The 21,138-nt window shown below is 37.5% G+C and overlaps 1 protein-coding gene across 9 annotated transcripts in view; it reads left to right on the plus strand.

The window, feature by feature from the left end:
* Window positions 1–20,684, plus strand: part of ZNF565 (zinc finger protein 565) — a 33,607-nt gene extending 12,923 nt beyond the window's left edge. For 4 of the 9 annotated variants that reach the window (XM_036885797.2, XM_036885795.2, XM_036885793.2 and 1 more), the window contains 6 exons: window positions 2,198–2,359; window positions 3,204–3,466; window positions 5,947–6,028; window positions 11,095–11,221; window positions 11,917–12,012; window positions 19,244–20,684. In XM_036885797.2, coding sequence (XP_036741692.1) covers window positions 6,020–6,028; window positions 11,095–11,221; window positions 11,917–12,012; window positions 19,244–20,511 — 1,500 coding nt within the window. In that variant the 5' untranslated portion in view covers window positions 2,198–2,359; window positions 3,204–3,466; window positions 5,947–6,019 and the 3' untranslated portion in view covers window positions 20,512–20,684. Of the gene's footprint in view, window positions 1–1,167; window positions 1,744–2,197; window positions 2,360–3,203; window positions 3,467–5,946; window positions 6,029–11,094; window positions 11,222–11,916; window positions 12,013–19,243 lie in introns of those variants that run through there. The other 5 variants (XM_057493482.1, XM_036885801.2, XM_036885800.2 and 2 more) reach the window with 5 other exon arrangements.
* Window positions 20,685–21,138: the final 454 nt, after the last annotated feature.

A 21,138-nucleotide genomic window follows, 5' to 3' on the forward strand; every position in this document is an offset into this window, starting at 1 on the left:
CGACCTGAATTCATTCATGAGTTCTTGGATATCTTTCCATACCTCCATTAGCATGTTGATGATTTTTATTTTGAACTCCCTTTCAAGAAGAGTCGTAAGGTCCTTGTCATTTAAATCTTTCTCCGGAGTTATATTAATTTTACTCTGGACCAGGTTCCTTTGGCGTTTCATATTTGTATATGGTGCCCTCTAGTGTCCAGAAGCTCTACTCTGGAGTTGCTCAGCCCCTGAAGCAATGTCAGGGGTCGCAGGGGAGCGGTATTGGTGCCTGGGGGGAGGAAAGAGCTGTTCCCCGCTTTTCGGCTGCTGTGCCTGTCTCTACTGCTTTAACCAGTGGGCCAAGCACACAGGTATAAACTTTTGTCCCAGAGCAGCTGAATATGGATCCCTGCTTTCCACAAGTGGTTGGAATCCCAGTCTCCCCAGGAACTCTGCCTGTATTAACTTTCCAACCCGGTAATCATGAGAGTACCATGCAAGCACCATGAAATGTAGGTTTATGCTCCCAGAGAAGATCTCTGGAGCTAGGTATTCAGCAGTCCCAGGCCTTCCACTCCCTCCCCGCTCTGTTTCTCTTCCTCCCACTGATGAGCTGGGGTAGGGGAAGGGCTTGGTTCCCATCGGGCCACAGCTTTGGTACGTTATCCTGTTCCGTTAAGTCTGCTCTTTTCTCCGGGTGTATACAGTCTGGCACTGTCCTCTTTCCTGTTCCTCTCTCAGGATTAGTTGCGCCAACTATATTTTCTAATTGTGTCCAGTTTTAGGAGGAAGCCTCTGTCTCTCCTCTCACGCCACCATCTTTAATCCTATCTCGCTTTATTCTCTGTAGTGTTATCACTTTTATATAAATTCTGTAACCTGCCTGCCTCATTTAATTATGCATTGGTTATGGTAATACTATATTTGTAAAATCACTGTATAGTATTTCATTACTGAAGTGCACCTTAATTTATTAATTTTATTGCCTACTAAAGGATATTTATACTTCTATAATTTTAGTTGTAAAATAGTCCTAAAAGTATTCTTGTGCATACTGCATGTATTTTTATAATGATTCCTCTGAGATATTAAATATTTATTAAGAATTTGTAAATATGCAAATTCCTAATCTAGAACTAGGTGAGATAAAATGCTTTTAAAAAGTTATAGTCTCTATTTTTAAGTTACAAATAATGTAATCGGGGAGATAAAACTAGTATACAAATTTCCAACATAAAGGTGATAAAAAGCACTAGATTATCCTGGTGATATGCTGTGAGAATTCATAAGAAGGAGATATTGCATGACCAGAGCAGTCATTGTCACGTCATATCATATGAATGACCAAATATGTATTTCCCAGGTATTGTTGGTCTTCATCCACAGTTCCTGAGAACACTGAAGAGTCTTACGGGTGTTTTGTTATGTTAGACTTTTGGACGCCCCCATCCAATGGCAGGACTGGAGACTGAATCAGCTGATGGCCAGTAATTTAGTTAATCATGACTTTGCAATGAAGCCCTCACAAAAACCCGTGAGAAGAGCTTGCTCTCTCTGCTCTGCTTTGCCTGCTCTGCTTGGTTGGATCCTGCTTCTTGGTCAGAGACCTTCTAAGCTTGGGGAACCAGAACGCCTCCACATGCCACTGAGCCAGGCCCCAAGCTCCATAAGGATAGAAGCTCCATTATTTGGGACGTTGCCCTATGTCTCTTCATCAGGCTGTTAACTTGTATCCTTTATGGTATCCTTATTACACTGGTAAATGTAAGCGTTTTCCTGAGTTCTGTGAGCCACATTAGCACATTAATCGAATCTAAGGGGAGGTCACAGGAACCTCCAATCCGTAGCCGGTAGGTCAGAAGCGCAGGGAACTGCCTGGGGCTTGCGACAGGCATCTGGAGTGGGGGTGGAGGGCAGTCTTGTAGGATGGAGCCCTTAACCTGGGGAATCAGGTGCTGTCTCCAGGCAGATGGCATCAGAATTGAGTTGAGTTCTCCAACACTCTGCTGGTGTTTGAGAATTGCTTGGTGTAATATGTGTAGGAAGACCCCCGCCACACATACTTACACACATTGGAATCGGGTACAAACACCTGAATTTATGCTACTATTACTGCTGTGTATAATATTGTTACTGTTATATGTACAGGTAGGAAAAAAAGTACACCATTTCATTTGGTGGCAGGACATGGCCCAAGTGACTTTTAGTTCTTTTCCAGGCAGACCTCCAGCACACATGAATATAGTTACCAAATCAAGAAGTTTGCGACTATTGGGAGCTGACAAAGCAGAAACAACGAAAGCCATTCAGTGAAAATACAACTGTTTCTTATTCTAAGCTATTATTTCATGTTCAACAGAAGATTGTTTAAAAATAAAAGGTATTTTCTTTTTCATCTACTATTTGGGAGTAGCTTACATTTAACAGAACTTAAAAATATATATTTAAAAATTAATGTATGGTTATTGAAAAAACTATACTTAAGTAAAACTAAGAAAATTGAAGATCGTAACCCAGAGATAACCAAGGTAGTCTTTAAGGATAAAACGTCCTAGACATTTTCCATCTAATTTATCTATATCGTCTTTATTGATATATGCATATATTTTACAAGTAGGACCACAAATTGCCCAGCACTTTTATAACCTATACAGATGTATTTCTCATGCCATGGTAGTTTCTCCCAGTTGATGTGTGAGGTGAGACCCATGGCCTTTAAAGAATAAGAATATCTTGTCAATTTAGAAGTAGGGAAATCCAGGGATGTATCTTCAAGCTTTACCAGATTGTGTATGGATGACTGAACTTTGCTCAGAAGGATTTATACAAAGATTTGATGTTAGAGATCTAGAGGAACATGGTTTTGCTAGGTCAAGATTAACTTGCCCCGTAACTCATAATCTGCCTTTTCAGGGTCTTTGGTTTCACACTGTGGGTTTGAAAATTTCCCTTTGAGTTATACAAAGTTGGAAATGGACAGTTCTGCTCTGTTATTTTTGAAAGCTTCCTCTTTTTTTTGTTGTTAATTGTTCTTTCTCACATTGAGCAAGGACCTGAGTCATATAAAATATAAAATATAAAATTTTTTTTTAATGTAGTCAGAATATAGCTGAATTAGTGTTTAACTTAGAACAGGCTGTTATGCTGTGGTACAAAACAACCCCCAAATCTCAGTGACTTCCAAAATAACTTCATTTCTTGTTCCTAATATGTTATGTATCCAGTAGGCATCAGCATAGGTAGGATCCCAGACTGAAGGAAACTCCACCATCCTATAGCTGCAGCATCTGAAATGCACAGCCTCCTTGGCTACCAAATCGGAATAGAAAGATTGGAGCACTGTGCCATCTTCCCAGTGCCTCAGACTGAAGTCACACACATCACCTCAGCTCATGTTCTGTTGGCTAAAACCAGTTTATGACCCTGCCTAACTGCACAGGGCTGGAAAATGTTATGTTCTATGTGCCCAAAAGGAGAAGAAAACTGGGTAATGGCGAAACATTAGTAATTAAACTAATTACTAACCTTATGACACTGGCCAAAGTTCATTTCTTTTTCTAGGTGTAAGAGTTACTTCTGTAAATTAGCTATGATTTGTTTTTGGAGCAAGAAGGACATCCTGGACTGTGACAAGAGGGTTGAGAGAGGTTTCTGTACAGCTGAGTGAGGGGACTAAGGAAACAGGAAGACTTTGATATGAAACCTTAACTCCTCGTGAAAAGTGTTTGAGAATACACCCTCAAAGGCTCTAAAACTATGGAGAAAATCAAGCTCCTTCAGCATACAAGGCACCCCACTGTCACTCATAAGTCACTCCATTCGTATTTAATTCCTTTAATAATCCACCCTCCACAATGAGGAGGAAGGGATTATTTGTATTATTTGTGATTATAAAACATAGCCTTAAGGGGAAACTTGAAAATACAGAAAAACCAAAGGTTCCCCTGTAATTAATTATACATCTAGAGAAAAATGTTATATAAAAATTTAATTAATCCTTTCAGTCCATCTGCTGTGCCTGCACACTTGCATGTGTGTACATGTATATTCTTCCTATAAAAATAGGGTTACACAAGAATTAGGAGAAGTGCAAGTTGCAGCACTCCAAAATCTTGAGACTACAGACTATCTACTGTTAAAAGAACATATGGGATGTGAACAGTTCCCAGGAATGTGTTGTTTTAATTTGTCTGATTTTTCTCAAACTATTCAAATTCAGTTAGACAATATCCATCATATCATAGATAAGTGTTCACAAATGCTTAGGGTGCCTAACTGGTTTTCTTGGTTTCACTGAAGATGGCTGGTAATTGTAGGTCTGCTTTGGTTATGTAACTGTATTCCTATTATGTTAATGTGTGTGCGCAATTTAATTAGTAGTTTAAAACCTATACATGCTTAAGTTACTCTATAAGAAGATATGTCAAAGAAATAATCAATCTTCCCATGTTTTCTTCCGTCTGCTACTTCTATAGCTTTTCTTCTTCCTTCCTAATTACAACCCTTAAATAAATTCGTGCCTCAGATCGAATTTACCGAGTATCATAATTCTTCCAAGTGGTAAAGATACCTCAAGACAAATGCTGGGCATAGAAGCCACAGGGCATAAATCTGCAAAGAAGTAAAAAGCTAACCTTTTCAAACAATATTGCTTCTCTCTCACTTACCAACTTTACATTTCCCTGTATGGCCCCGGAAGATGACTGGTTAGCCAGAGACGGGTAAAATTCCTCAAGGGAGGAACAACCTAAGACAGGCACAGTCGCAGGGGGGCCATCAGGTGAGAAATTGGGGATCAACAGAGGTGAGGCTTAGAACCTCACCCCCCCTGTTTTGAGAGAAATCTTCTGCATCCGTGGGTGTTTTGTTGCCCTTGTCTAGCTTGGATTAATACTTAGTCTATAGGCAGAGACCTGATCATCTACATTTGCCCTCTTACAGCACTAAACTATGTTTTCTACCTTTATCTTGCATCTACCTACCACTTCAGCATTTTATTAAAAAAAAAAATAATAATAATAATAATAAGGGAGAAATGTGGGATTCACATATAAATCAAGTATAAAATCAAATGAATATTCATATTTGACCTGATTGTTTATAGTTCATAATGCGTGAACAAAACCGAAAGTTTCTGTGATGACTGCCCCTGTAATGTTCACCATGTAACTTATTCACTATGTAAGAATTTGTTCACCATGTAAGAACTTGTTTGTTATGCTTCAGAAGATCGGAGACTGATGAGAATTAGGCTTGGGGTGGATTAATGATTGTGCATCGAGTCCCCTATACAGAATTTTATTGTTGTTAACAACCATTTGATCAATAAATATGAGAGATACCCTCTCAAAAAAAAAAAAATAGGGTTACATACTCTTCTATCACCTACCTTTTTCACCCAACTCTGTTTAACATCTTAACATCAGCAAAGATATGAAGAAGGAAATAGAGCCAGGGAGGTGCCCAAGGTGGTTTTCCTGGTGAGCCCAGAGAAGCTAAGAGTGTTTTTAGGTCTGTGTTTTTTCAGGACAGATAATGTTGTACTCCTAGCCTGCAGCTGCTGTCCTCATCTTTACAGAGAGTAAAGTGAGTGAATTGTGATCCTTCCTGCTGCAGCTGCAGGGGAAGATTGTTTGGAGTAGGTGGGAGCCAGCTAGGGTATAGGGTCAGCATCAGCAAAATGGGAGGCTGTCGAGGCCAGAATTCCTCCTGCTGAGGTGCATGGATTCTATGTCCGTGCTGGAGTACACTTCCTTGAATCCATCTTTTCGTTCCCCTAGAGTGTAGGGAGGGTCTGACTTTTGTTAACTCTCTAGTTCTTGATATTAGTGTTGTGTTGAGGGACAAGGGGAGGGCAAGGGAAGCAGAACAGGGACACTGGAAGTACAATTGTTTTAAGCTTGTCTATTAAGGGGTGCAGAGGTGAGCTTGGTTTATGGGAGATTTCCCCTTTCTACCCCTACTCAGCTTTTTCAGGACGCTGCCCTTGTCCAAGAGAACCGTCTAAAGAAATCAGAGCAGCTAGGGAGTTCTAAAAGCCATGGCACAGGTAAGTTGAAATTTCCTCCATCCTTGAAATAATCTCTTCACATTGTATGAGCATTTGTGTTCTTTATCGTGAGACTTCCCTGTCTTGCTGATCCCCTTCAGTTTCTTCATTCCAGGGAGTGAATGGTGGTGCTCCACTTCACTTAGTGGCTCTCTCTTCTCCAACATTATAGATAATATGTGCACAATGCCCTTATCAGAGTGCCAGTGGATCAAAAACATATTCTCAGTATAACCTGAGAGCCTTCCTTATCAGAACCATGGTTGAGTGGGGCCAAAGAAGAGATAACTTTAATCTTTTCCATTAACCTAGGTGGTTTCCTTTCTTGTATTTTTAAATGTCACACCAGCCTTAAAAATTCATAAAACATGTCATACTATCAAAGAATATATACAAAAACATATCCATAACATGTGTGGTATAAAGAATAAATAATATCGCTGTATTCATCACCCAGATTAATATTCCATCTAAGCATCCCACATTCCCTTCCCAGGTGATACCCCTTCCCATATCACATTAACATTCCCACCAATAGTATTGACTACTTTTAATTTTGTATTTAGCAGTCCTTTGATTTTTATAATAGTTTTACCATATATGAATGCATACTGAGCAACGTACTATTGAGTTTTGTTTTCAAATTTGACAAGAAATTATATTTATATCAGATGTTTTTCACTCACTACAACATGTTTTCAAATCATTCATGTTCAATTGTGTAACACTAGATCAGCAGTTCTCAAAGTATGACCCAGGAAAACTTGAGACCCTTTCAGGAGGTTGGGGAGGGTCAAAATTACTTTTATAATAATATATTATTTTGAGAACCATGTTATTTGCCTTTTCCATTCACATTCTTCAATGAGTGTATTATTTCCCAGAAGCTGTGTGGTATGTGTTACCCCAACACACTGAATGCAGAAGCGGATGTGAAAATCCTACTTTTATTCAGCCAGTCATTAAAGAGATTTACAAAAGTATAAGACATGGCTATTAATTTTTGACAATAGAGTTATTTTTCATAAAATATATGTTGTTTACATGTAGGTTTATTATTGGTTATTTTAATAAATTAATATTTTTAAAATTTCTCACTTTTAATGTGGTAAATATTGATACATTTAACCAGCATTAACAAAAGTTTCTGTAAAACATTTTTAACAGTTTTATTTATTGAATATATAATTCATGTACAAGGAAATTCACCCTGTAAGTGTACAGATCAGTGGTTTTTAGTATACTTTCAGAGTTGTACAACCATCAGCACAGTCCATTTTAGAACATTTTCATTACCCAAAAAGGAAATCCTGTCTACATCAGTCATTCCCAGTCACTCCCTCCTCGTCCACTTGCAACCACTAATTTACTTTCCGTCTCTATAGATTTGCCTATTCTGTACATCTCATATAAATGGAAGCATATAATATTTTATCTTTTATTTCTGTTTTTTTTTCACTTAGTGTAATGTTTTCAAGTTTATCTATGTTGTAGCATGTATCAGTACTTCATTGGTTTTTGTACTAAATAATATTCCATGGAGATACGTATAAAGTCACATTTTGTTGTGACTCATCAGTCTGTGGATATTTCGGTTGTTTCTGCTTTGTGGCTGTCATGAAGAATGTTGCTATGAACCTTGGGGTGTACATGTTTTGAGGTGGACATGCATTTTCATTTCTCTGTACCTAGGAGTGGAATTGCTGGTTAACCTGATAACTCTGTTTAACATTTTGAGAAACAGTCAAAACTGTTTTCCAAAGTGCCTGCCCCATTTTATATTCCACTAGCAATATAAGGTTTCTGATTTGTCCACATCCTCATCAATACTTGTTGTTTTGTTTTCTGATAATAGCCATCATAAAAGATATGAAGTGCCATCTTATTGTAGTTTTGATTTGCATTTCCCTAATGGTTAGTGATGTTGAACATCTTTTTATATGCTTATTGGCCATTTGTGTATTTGGAGAAATCTCTATTAATTCGTTGCCTAGCTTTTAATTGTATTATCTCTTTATTTTTGAGTTGTGAGAGCTCTTTTTACATTCTGGATAAAAATCCCTCCTCAGATAAAAGATTTGAAAATATTTTCTCCCAGTTTTGTGGGTTGTATTTTCACTTTCTTGGTGCAATTATTTTTAGTACAATAGCTTTTAACTTAGAAAGTTAATTGTATCTTTTTGTTCCTTTGTCACTGTGTTTGGTGTCATATCTAAGAAACCATTGCCAGACCAAGGTCATGAAGATATACTTCTATGCTTTCTTCTAAGAGTTTTACAGTTTTAGCTATACATTTAGGTCAACAGTCTATTTTGAGTCAATTTTTATGTATGGTGTGAGGTAGTGTTCAGCTTCATTCTTTGCTTTCGGATATCCATTTGTCTCAGCACTGTTTGTTAAGAAGACTAATCTTTTCCCATTAAATTGTCTTTGTTGACTTAGTACATGATAGACCTTAGGGACCTGGGTAGAGGATGCCATTCTTCAGAGAGGTTTTGTACCTTAAAAGCGTTCTCAAACTCAAAACATTTTAATTTTTCATTTGGGTTTCCCCCAACTACATGAATGATGTTACTTTGAATTCCTGACTCACTGGAAAATAGGACTTTTGTTACGGATTGGCAAAGGAAATTATATTAGTAGTAGTAATAGGTTATAAGTGATAGTTATATTATTATAAGTGATAATCCTTTTCTTTCTATATGGAGTGCAGCAAGTTCCTTGATACTCTGCCAGCAAGGTTTTCACTGGAGCCCAGCATTTCACTCCCCTAGGATCCAAGCTTTACATGAGGGCCATGGGTTGTTCACACCCCAGTTGCTATGTGTCCCAGGCCCTGTGCTAAGGCTGATGCCTAAAATGTGGCCTTGCTGACATAGTTATTTACCTCTCTTGGTTCAACCTGTGTATGTGTGTTTGTGTGTTGCTTCTTTTGTTAGCTCTGGGATTTAATTTTCCTTACCTTCTCCAGAGCTTAGAAATGCATTTAATAGTGTGTTTGTTACAATTTATCCAGTGCCTAGGTGTTTGCAGTAGAAGCTGCCAGCCGTACCTCTTTCATATAGACATGGTCAGAGCTGGAGAGGTTAGTCTTGGTCTCAGTATGTGGTGACATCTCCTGTTTTGTGAGATCCTGAGGATGAGGGATGTGATTGGGGACTTCAGTTACAGAAAGTTATTCAGTCTTGCAGGGGAATTTATGACAGATGAATAACCATAAAATAGTCCATTTTGAGATTAATGGTATGTGTTGGTTGTGGGCCACAGCTGTGTGACTGAGGTACACCCTCCATTAGCTTTCTTATTTCAGCAACAAGGAAAAGTGAACAGTGAAGGAGGATAGATTATTAACAAGTAAAATAAACATTGAAGATGTTACAGATCTTGTTTAAACTAAATGCCCTCAAATAATGGAATGATTATATCTTACAAGACATAAGGTGTATAATTATGTAACAAATAAAAATCCTTGTGTTTATAATAAAATTTTCCATAAAAAAAATGCTTGTAATGTCTAACGACTCTTCTCAGTGAAGATATTGTTGATTTCAACAGTACGATTCTTTGTTCTATGGGACACTTTTGGGTATGTGGCCCAGATAATTCAGGACCCTTAGCATTCCTGATGCCAGGCACTAAATGCCAGTAGCACACTGCCCTCCCAGCCCAACCTCCCCCAACACTGTGACAACTAGACTATCCCTGCATGATCCTCAATAGGTCCTGAAGGCGAAGGTATAATCTGGGTTGAGATCCACAGCCTAATTATGACCCTTTGTCTTCAGGATAGTTTTTAAATTTCAGTAAGTCCTATGTTTTAAGATAAAAATTTATAAGACATTTTGGATTCTATCCTTTTTATTATCTCAAAGGAGAAATGGTAAAAGGAATTTAAAAATCCCTTTTTAAAGTATAAAAAAATTTAAAGTTTAAAAATAAATACTTTATGATTTGCAAGGCCCATGTTTGCTGTGTTTCACATATGCTGTTTTGTTTATTAGACCCCACTTAGCTAGATTTTGCTCATTCTGAGACCCCTGTGGAAAGTAAGAGTCCTGCTGTATGAAAGGTTTTATCTGTAGCCACAGGAGTATCTAAGAGCATGTAGGCCTTTACTCAGATAAATCAGCTAATGTACTTCCTTCCTGACATAGCCTCAGCCCTAGTTTGGCTTGCTTGTTTCATCACCTCCTTCCTACAGCACCCTTCTCTGTCTCCTCTCTTTCCACTTCGCATACATTTTCCTGGATGAGTCAGGTTGCTAAAACCTGCACTTACTCATCAGTTGTAACCTTATTAAAAATGGGACAACCAGTCATATACCTCCTAGGAGGATGCTATAAGAAGTACACAGTACCATCTCTGACATATCCATGGCTCTCCAAAAATAGGTGAATCAGGCCTCAGATCTTTATCTTAAAATATAGGACTTGGAGAAATGTTTTACAGAAAATATGGAAGTATGAAAACATGTTAAAACTACAAAATGAAGATGCAATTGGCCAAATATAGAATGTGGGAAATTCTGCTTATTCAAATGTTTCTTAATAAATTAATAGCAGTAAAAAGTTTTTAAGGGTTTGTAGGGACTGTTAGAGATTTGAGAGGCTTTAGGAAGTCAATCATTTAAATGTAATGTATGGATCTAGTTTGAATTCTGATTTGAATAAACCAAGTATAAAAAAGCTCTCAAGAAAATGGGAGCAATTTGAAACTTGATCTGGTTATTAGGAAATTACTGTTAATTAAGTATGATAGTGATATTCTAGTAATTGTGCTTTTTATTTTTTTAAAAAAGTCTAATCTGTTAGATACTAAAGTATTAGTGGGTAAAATACTATGCTGTTTGGATGTAGGATTTGCCTCAAAACACACCAGAGGTCAAAAGACAGAAGGAAATGATGAAGCAAGATTTGAAAAGTCTTGTTAGTTGTTGAAACATAGTGATGGATTCATGAGGGTCATTATACTACTCTGTATACTTTTTTTTTCATTTATTACAAAAATTTTCAAAATAACGCAGAAGTCCTTTCATTTGCTAGTAATACATGGATTTATTATTTCAGGGATTGGTGACATTTGGGGATGTGGTCATAGAGTTCTCTCCGGAGGAATGGAAGAGCCTGGAACCTGCCCAGAGAGACCTGTACAGGGATGTGACTTTGGAGAACTTCAGTAACTTGGTCTCACTAGGTAAGGATATGGTATAATACAGGGCCAGACAGGAAACAGGGCTCCCAGGGACTCCAGCATTAGGAGGCTGTTGCCACCTCTGGCCTGAAGGAGTAAAGGAGGAAAAACACTGCCACTGGATGATGAGGAGAGCTGGAGTCACGGAGACGAGCCTGGTCAGTAGCAACTCTAGCCACCTCCAGAGCTCCTGGGTGAAAGGAGGGACAACTGGGATAAGAAATACCTGGGCTCTCTCTCTCATCCTGCCCACTGGCCTCCTGTTGATGCTTTCCATCTGCCAAACCGAATGAGAAACACAGGGCCAGGGTAATACAGTCCTTAGAGGTAAGCTGTTTGGGACACAGCAGGGCCAGGAACAGCAAGGAATAGATTGGGGAGAGGTTAAATGGAGAATAACCACCATAGTTATCCACCCTAAGTATGTCAGGGCTAGTGTTCTGGAATTTCTGATATCTTCATGGTGAATTTCCAGGGAGATGTAGTTTCTGGCTAAATTTCTGTTCTCTGTTCCCAAGGGAATTGTTTGTGCTTTGTGAATGTGAAAATGGGTAGTTCCATTGGCACCTCTGTCTTCCAAACCCCTGGACAACCTTAACAGCTTCCTTCATGTAATTGCCTCTCTTCCTTGGTGACCAAGGAGCTGGGTTTGAATTTGAGACAGTATAATCATATCCCATTTCTTTTTCTATAAACAGGACTTTGCATTTCTAAGCCTGATGTCATTTCCTTATTGGAGCAAGGGAGAGAACCCTGGATGATTGCAAATGATATGACAGGACCTTGGTGCCCAGGTGAGCCAGGGCTGATCAGTGGCTGAGGTTGTTGGGAATAATAGCCCAGTGTAAGTCAGCAGATACAGTAACATGAGTTATCATTGAGAGGCGTCTCTCAAAGCCAAAGTGAAAACTGCAGAATAATGGCCTGAGATATGAAGACATGAAGAGCAAAAACCTTGTCAGCATCAGCTCCCAAGGGAACCTGCCCTTCCCCCAATGAATTCCTCTCTGTTTTTTCTTCTTTCACATTTTTCTCCCACTTCAAAAAGGGATATGCTCCCTCCTTCCCCAGAAGCCACCGTTTTACCTGTATTTTGGATCCTTTTTCCTGGAAGTACTTTATCCTTTAGAAAAATACTTATTTTCTTAAAACAGCTTCTCACGTTACCTACCTTAGCAATTCATTTATTCTCTTAACGTTTAAGAGGTAAAGTTGTGTAATGGCTAAGGGTACAGACTTCGCAAACAGACTGAGTTCGAATCTTGGCTCTGCTGCTTGCTAGATCTGAGTTTAGGTGAATTACTTAAATTCTCTGTGCTTCAGTTTTCTCCTCTGCAAATGAGATGAAACTAGTACCTTCCTCATATAGTTATTGTGGTTGTTACGTGAGTTAATAATGTGAAAATGCCCAGAACAATGCCAGCAGTAGTAACTACTAAATAAATGTTACCAAGTATTTTTAATTGGCACTTGCTGGACAAGATTGGAACTTCTAAATACTTAATTATCAGCCACCCACCTCCTGATTCTCTGTTCTTGTTGTCATTATTTATTTTCACCAGGGATCATTTTTTCTCTCTCTGAAGAACACCCTTAAAATTTCCTTTTGTGCAGGTTTGCTCCTGACAAATGCTCTGTTTTTGACCACATGATTTCTTACTCATTCTTATTTATTCTACCTTCTTTCCTGTAGGATATTTTTCCCTGAGTATGGAATTCTGTGTTGGCAGGAATTTTCTCAGCCCAAAGAAGAAATCATTCCACTGTTAATTTTCTCTTCTCTTGTGTTAAATAAGTCAAGTTGTTTGGAAAGTGTTCCAGATACACTTAAAACTAGGGTTCTTTGGATAGGGCACTCACCTCTTTGTTTAACTATAATCCTTTTGATTATATTATTTAGAAATCTGCATATGCTTTTGACTTCCTTTGTACTAGGTGCTGCCAAATTCTGGAGCTCCTTCCTGTATTACATATGTTGCTACTACATTTTATATTTTTGTAAAGATGAAATATAGAGCCTCATTGGAAACTGTACTTTTATCAATACAGTCCATCCTTTATTTTCCCACTTTGTGCTTTTAGCCTTGAATTGTTTTTTCTGATGTTAATATCAAATGCCCTCTTTTTGTTGGCTTAAGAAATGATGACATAGCTTTGCTTAACCATTTTTTAAAAATTATTGCTGTTTTAAGTGTATCCATTGTAATCAGGATTCCAAGAGACTTTCCTTTTTGAATCAAAATAAGATTCCTTGACTTTAATAATGAAATTCAGTCTATTCCCATTTATTGTGATAATTATGTGTCTGTTCTTATTCCTGCCGTTTTATTTTTTATTTCATGTTTTGCATTCTCCTTATTTCCAACTATTCGTCTTTTACTTAGATTTTATTACCACTCTTTTCTACCCTCAAGTGATTTTGAAGTTGTGTTTTCTATTGCTTTATAGTAGAATAGTCTTTAATTTGACTTTCAAAAATTTGCTTAAACTTATGTTTCTCTCCCCACCTCAAGACTTTAAATAGCATTTTTCCCATTAATGAAGTTTCTTTTAACTTTTATTTTGAAATGACTTTAGGATTATAGAAAACTTGCAAAATTATTAGAGTTCCCATATTATCCTTCACTCAGCTTCCACTAATGTTAATGTTTTACATAACCATAGTACAATTATCAAAAACATGAAATTATTATTGATACAATACTATTAACTAATCTACAGATCATGTTAGAATTTTGTCAGGTTTTCCCCTAATGTCCTTCTCCTGTTCCAGGATCCAATTTTGGATCCCGTGTTGCATTTAGTTACCGTATCTCCCAAGCACCCTCTAATCTGACAGTTCCTCAGTCTTTCACAACCTTGATACTTTTGATTAGTATTCTTTTGGACAATGATCTGTCACCTTGTATTTGTCTGGTATTTTCTCATGATTAGGTTGAGATTATGCATCTCTGGCAGTAATACCACAGAAGCAGTGTTCTCTGTGCACCATCTCTGGTTACTCGATGTTAATATGGCTTGTTACTGGTGGTGTTAACCTTGATCATTTGGTTAAGGTAGTGTCCCTCATGTTTTTCCCTGTGAAGTTACTATTTTTCCAACTATAATTGGTAATTATCATGGGGAGAGATACTTTGAGACTATACATGTTGCCTACTGATTTTAGCAGCCATTGGTGAATCTTGTCTGTAACAGTTATTACAGTAGAATCGCCTAGTGTTGATTTTCTATGTCCCTTATTCCTTTTATATTATTGACTGAAATTTTTCTGTAGGGAAAAGCTGTCTCTACCCCCTCTAACATTCATTTATTTGTTCAGTGATCTGTTTCTATTAGTACAGCCTCATGGGTATTATTGTATTCTATGGGTTGTAGCCCAATACTGTCATTGTTTATTTCATTGCTCAAGTTACTCAAGCTCTGCCCACTGGGAACTCCTTCAGGTTGCTCCTGGGGTCTCTCAGCATGCCCTATTCTTTTGTGAGTATTCCTTATTTTCTGGTACAACATGTTACAAGTGAAACTTGTATTTTTCCTGTCCCAGCCCTGAAATCAGCCATTCCTCAAAGGGGCCCTAGTTTCTTTTATTGGAGAATAGTCTGAAATAATACCTTTAAATCTCTTTTTCTGAGAAAAGTAAGACCTTTACCACCTTTTACTTCCCTATGCCCTAGACTAGGGGTTGGCAAACTGCAATCTGTTGGTCAAATCCAGCCGATGGCCAGTTTTTTTTACCACCCATAATCTAAGAATGGTTTTTACATGTTGAAAAGGTTTAAAAATATATATGTGCTACAGAGGAGACCTTATGGGTCACAAAGCCTAAAGTATTTACTATCTGGTCTTTCATAGAAAAAGTTAATTGACCTTTGCCTAGACTCACCCCCACCATCACCCCACTCTGATTTTGTTTTAACGATCTGGAATTTGTTCCATACTATCTTTGTTCTCATATTTCATTCATTTATAGTATGCATCATTCTTCACTAACATTAATGATGTAAATCTGTCATCTGCACATGACAGCCTGTGGGCCAAGTCCAGCCAGCTGCCTGTTTTTATATGGCCTGTGAGCCTGTTAAATTCTGTAAATGCCTCTTAAGGTATGTAGGTTTAAGTTACATGATCATGGAATGTATCAGTATTTGGCAGTACTGTCTATATGAAACATTTTCAAAGATGAAATTAACACATAAACTATCCTTACAGATCAGCACTAACAGATGATCATTTGCCCTCAGTTTGTGGTGCTGGAGAACCCTAACTTTGAGCTCCAGTTAAGTAAAATGTCATCTCACCCAGAAATGAATTATGTTCTTCTCATCCATAAACCTATATTTAAAAAAAAGTTATCCTCAGTTGGCATTATACTTTTGAATTTCCTCAATAAACACTTTGTGGTAATTTATTTTCTCTCTTAGTTATGTAAGTGTCTACATAATATCCTCATTTTGCCTCTTGGACCACAAAGACTAAAATATTTACCATCTGGCCATTTAAAGAAAAGTTTGCCAGCCCAATTTAAAGATAGAGTTGCAAATCCATGTTTGAGGAGAAATATATATATATATATATATATATAAAATGAAAATTATTCTTGCCATGCACCTAAACCAGTCTTAATCACCAAGACATCTACACTTCAAAGCTCAAAAACAAAGACCCAACTTTCTGGCTTTTCTTTGTGCTTTGACTCTAACCTACATTTTCTTGGAAGGTGGACTCCAAGGCTAATATTGAACACATGTGATACATTGATGAATTACTCAGGTTTTTCTTTCTGTGTGTATTAGTTTTCTATGGCTTCTGTAACAAATTACCACAGCCATAGTGGCTGAAAACACTGCAAATGTATTATCTTCTACTTTTGGAGATTAGAAGTCCAAAATGTGTCTCACTGAGGTAAAATCAAGGTGTGTGCAGAGCCGCATTCCTTTCTGGAGGTTCTGGAACAGAACCAGGCTTCTTGCCTTTTCCCGCTTCTGAGGCTGCCTGCGTTCCTTGGATAGCAGCCGCTTCCGTCTCCTCAGCCAGCAGCATAGTATCCTCGGTTCTCCCTAACTCTGAATCTCCTGCCTCCCCTTTTACTCATAAGGATCCTTGTGATTACATTGGGCTCACCTAGATAATACAGAATTATCTCCTCTTCTCACAGACAGCTAAGTAACAACTTTAAATCCATCTCCAACCTTAATTGCCCCTTGTTATGTAATATACAATATTCACAGGTTCCAGGGATTAGGACATGGACATCTTTGGTGGGTTGTTATTCTGCCTACCACTCTGTGTATGCTTTTGAACACAGATCACTGATATGCATAAACTAAAAGTGTATACAGTATGACTTCACTGAACCTCCTATGTTTCATTGCTAGTAAACCCATTGCTTTTTATTCCATAGCAAATATTATCTTTCACAAAATATTTAGTTGGTGTGTTTCCTAAGTCCTTGAAGTACTAGGGGCAAAAAAAGTTTTTAATTAGGTCTTTATAAATTGTGATAAATTCTACATCAGACTTACCAGTTTGATAATTTTTAAATGTACAATTCATGCCACTGGGCATTAATTATATTCACAATGTTGTGCAACCATCACCACTATCCATTTCTAGAACTTATTCACCATCTCAAACAGAAACTCTATACCCATTAAATAGTAACTCCATTTTCTTCTTCTCTCAGCCCCTGCTTACCTCTATTCTACTTTCTATGAATTTGACTATTCTAGGTACCTCACCTAAGTGGAATCATATAATATGTAGCCTTTTGTATCTGATTTATTTCATTTAACATAATGCTTTTAAGTTTCATCCACGCTGTAGCATTTTTCAAACTTCCATTCCTTTTTAAGCCTGAATAATGTTTCATTGTATGTATACACATTTTGTTCATCTGTTGATGAACACTTGGGTTCTTTCCACCTTTTGGCTGTTGTGCATAATGCTGCTGTGAGCATTGGTATACAAGTATCTGCATCCCTGTTTTCACTCTTTTCGGGGTATATACTAGAAGTGGAATTTGCTGGATCAGATGGTAATTGTATGTTTAATTTTTTAGAGGTTATTTATCAATTTTTAAGAACTTGTTATAAATTATGAAGATCATCCCATTTATCTGTGACATACATTTCAAATATTTTCTCTGTTGTCTGACTTTGCTTTTGGGGTTTTTGTTCATGTGCAAGGTATTTTTTCATCTTTACACAGTGGAATTTATCAGTCTTTTCTTTCATTGCTTTTGGATTTTGAGTCATTGTTTCAATGTTAGAAGGTTTCCCCATACCTAGATTATGAATTAATCCACCATGTTTCCTTCTAGTATTTTGTGTGGTTTCTATTTTCTTTTAACATTAAAGCTCTTACTTGGAATTTATCCTGGTATATAGTGGCACAAGGTATGGGTCCACTATTATCCTTTTCCAAACGGCTGTTCAGTTGCCCCAGTATTATTTACTACAAAAACTATCCTTTTTCCCTTTGAGACACCAGCTTAATAATAAACTCAGTTTCCATATAAACTTTAATCTATTTCTGTCCTTTCTATTGAGTTCCATTGGTCTGTCTCTAGAATCTGATATTTATTCATCAAACAGTCCATTATTAAAAGCTTGCTATATATGCTAGGATTTGGTTACATGGCTAGTGAGGAAGGCTATATTTCTGCCTTTGGGGAAATCTAGAAGTAAGACAACAAAAGATCAAGAGATGAATAAGTAAATGAAAATCAATTACAACTGATAAAAGTGTTACGAAGATAGGGCACAAAATGTGGGAGAGAAAATCAATCAAGGTGTATGCTTAGGATTATCAAGCAGAGAGCTTTTTTGAAAGTGTGAGTTTTAAGCTGACACCTGAAGGATAAAGCAGCCATACAAAGAGCTCAGGACAGGATTCCGGATAGATGGAAGAACCTGATGAGAGGTCTAAGATGGAAAGACCTATGTTTATTCTAGCTGCCCAAAGGAAGCCTATGCTTCGGTGCATAGGGAGAAAAGGGGAGAGTGCTCAATATCCAGATGCACTGTCCTTGGTTGAGTCAACAAAGACAGGCGGGACCCCTCGTTGCTAGGAGTGTGTGAAGTCTGTGAACAATGGCAATGAGTTTGGAATTTATTCTAAGTGCAGTGAGAAGGCTGTGAAAAATTTTAAGGGGACATTTCATTTTGATTGGCATCAGCATCATGTGGTGGGAAGTGTTAAAAACATAGATGCCTTATTGATATGAAATGCACAGAACTGTCAAATCCAAAGAGAGAATTAGTGGTTCTCTGTCATTAGTGATTGCCAGGGCCTGGAAGGAATGGAGAGTGACTGCTTATTGGACACAAGGTTTCTGTTTGGGATGATGAGAATGTTCTGAAACTGGATGTTGCAAATGGTTGTGTGACATTGGGAATATACTGCAGACTGCTGAATTGTACACTTTAAAATGGTTAAGTGGGGGATTTTATATTTTGTGAAGTTTTACCTCAATTAAAATAGATACATATTACTTTTAATATATGGATACAGATGTGTATGTGCACCTAGGCATACGCACACACATACCTTGGCCCTACTATAGATTTTGATTCCGTCTGGGGTTGTTCTTAGACATTTGTATTAACAGGCTTCCTGGATGATTCTATCTATACTAAAATTGAGAAACCTGGCTTAATTTTTTCTTGCTCCCTTCTGTCACCATGTGAGCTCTCATCATATTTGTGCATTCATGTGCTTTTTAGAAATTGCACAGAAATATTTGAGACTTATATAAGCCATTCACATTTTTTTATTAAGCAATTATTGATATACACTCTTATGAAGGTTTCACATGAAAAACAATGTGCTTACTAAATTCACCCATATTATAAATTCCCCCCGCCCATACCCCATTGCAGTCACTGACCATCTGTGTAGTAAGGCCATTCATTTTTTAAGTTATTTTTATTTTGACTCTCTGGTCCACTATAGAAGTTCCTCTCTTTAAAAAAGAAAACTGCTTGAATTTTCTTTCTTTAAATTTTTTTTTTTTTAATTTTCCAGACTTGGAGTCCAGCTGTGAGAAATTTCCACGAAAGGGTATATTTGATGTAGAGTCATTCAGGTGGGAGATAATGGAAAGCCTTAAATGCTGTGATTTGGAGGGCTCCAGTTTTAGAGATGACTGGGAATACAAAGGCCAGTTTGAAAGACACGTTACTCAGGAGTGCTTTTTCAAGCAAGTGAAAAACATGTATGAAAATATCCCCACTTTTGAGCGTCATACATCCCTCACTCTACACCAGAACAACAGGAATGGCGAGAAACTGGTTGAATGTAATGAATGTGGGAAAGCATTTAGCCGTGGCTCACATCTTATTCAACATCAGAAAACTCATACTGGTGAAAAACCCTTTGAATGTAAGGAATGTGGGAAGGCTTTCAGTCGTGCCTCACACCTTGTTCAACATGAAAGAATTCATACAGGTGAGAAACCTTATGACTGTAAGGAATGTGGGAAGGCCTTTGGTCGTACTTCAGAACTAGTTCTGCATCAGAGACTTCATACTGGTGTCAAACCATATGAATGTAAAGAATGTGGAAAGACATTTAGACAGCGTTCACCACTTGTTCTGCATCAAAGAACTCATACAGGTGAGAAGCCCTATATATGTAAAGACTGTGGGAAGGCTTTTATTCGTGGCTCACAACTTACTGTTCATCGGAGAATTCATACCGGTGCTAGACCCTACCAGTGTAAAGAATGTGGAAAAGCCTTTAGACAGCATTCACAACTGACTATACACCAGAGGATTCATACTGGTGAGAAACCCTATGAATGTAAGGAATGTGGAAAGGGTTTTATTCATAGCTCAGAAGTTACTCGACATCAAAGAATTCATTCTGGGGAGAAACCCTATGAATGTAAGGAATGTGGGAAGGCTTTCAGACAGCATACACAGCTTACTCGACATCAGAGAGTTCATACTGGTGACAGACCTTACGAATGTAAGGAATGTGGGAAGGCCTTTAGTCGTAGTTCATACCTTACTGAACATCAAAGAATTCACACAGGTGACAAACCTTATGAATGTAAAGAATGTGGGAAAGCCTTTATTCGTGTTTCACAACTGACTCATCATCAGCAAATTCATACTTGTGAGAAACCGTATCAATGTAGGGAATGTGGAATGGCCTTTATTCGTAGTTCACAACTTACTGAACATCAGAGAATCCATCCTGGTATCAAACCTTATGAATGTAGAGAATGTGGGCAGGCCTTTATTCTTGGCTCACAGCTGATTGAACACTACAGAATCCATACTGGTTAGAAAGCCTTGAATGTTAGGGGTATAGGAAAGCTTTATGTAAAGTTCACACCTGACTCAAGATTAGATAATTTTTAATGTAATTAATGTCAGAAAACCTTCATTTGTCACTTCTGTTATGGAACATCAGATCATGCATACCAGAGAAAATTCAATAAATGTGGGAATTCCTTTTGTCTTAGACTCACTGTTTACTAAACATTAGAGAACTTACGCTCAAAAAAACAATTTGGATATATAGAAAAACCAACCTATTGCCACTCAAAATTAAGTGTTAAACTTCTAAGAATTCCTAATAGGAAATGACCCTATTAAAATAGTTTGTGAATGTGCCTTCTGCCATGGCATACACCTTGCTTAACGTTATCTCAGTTCTTGCTGACTTTATAGCATTGGGCAAATTATGCAATCTCTCTGTTCCTCAGTTCAGTTATTTTTATGCAGTGATAATTATATTTACCTAACAGTTTTCTTGAGTACTGCCAGATATTTTATATAAAGCCTATGCTCAGTAAATATTAGTTATTGTCATTAATAACAGTATTACTGTTAAGGAGGTCATGTGAGTGAAAGGCCTTATGAATGTAATGAATGTCAAAAAGCCTTCATTGCCACTTGTTATAATTCAAG

This window comes from Manis pentadactyla, chromosome 15, assembly GCF_030020395.1.
Source record: "Manis pentadactyla isolate mManPen7 chromosome 15, mManPen7.hap1, whole genome shotgun sequence".
NCBI lineage: Eukaryota > Metazoa > Chordata > Mammalia > Pholidota > Manidae > Manis > Manis pentadactyla.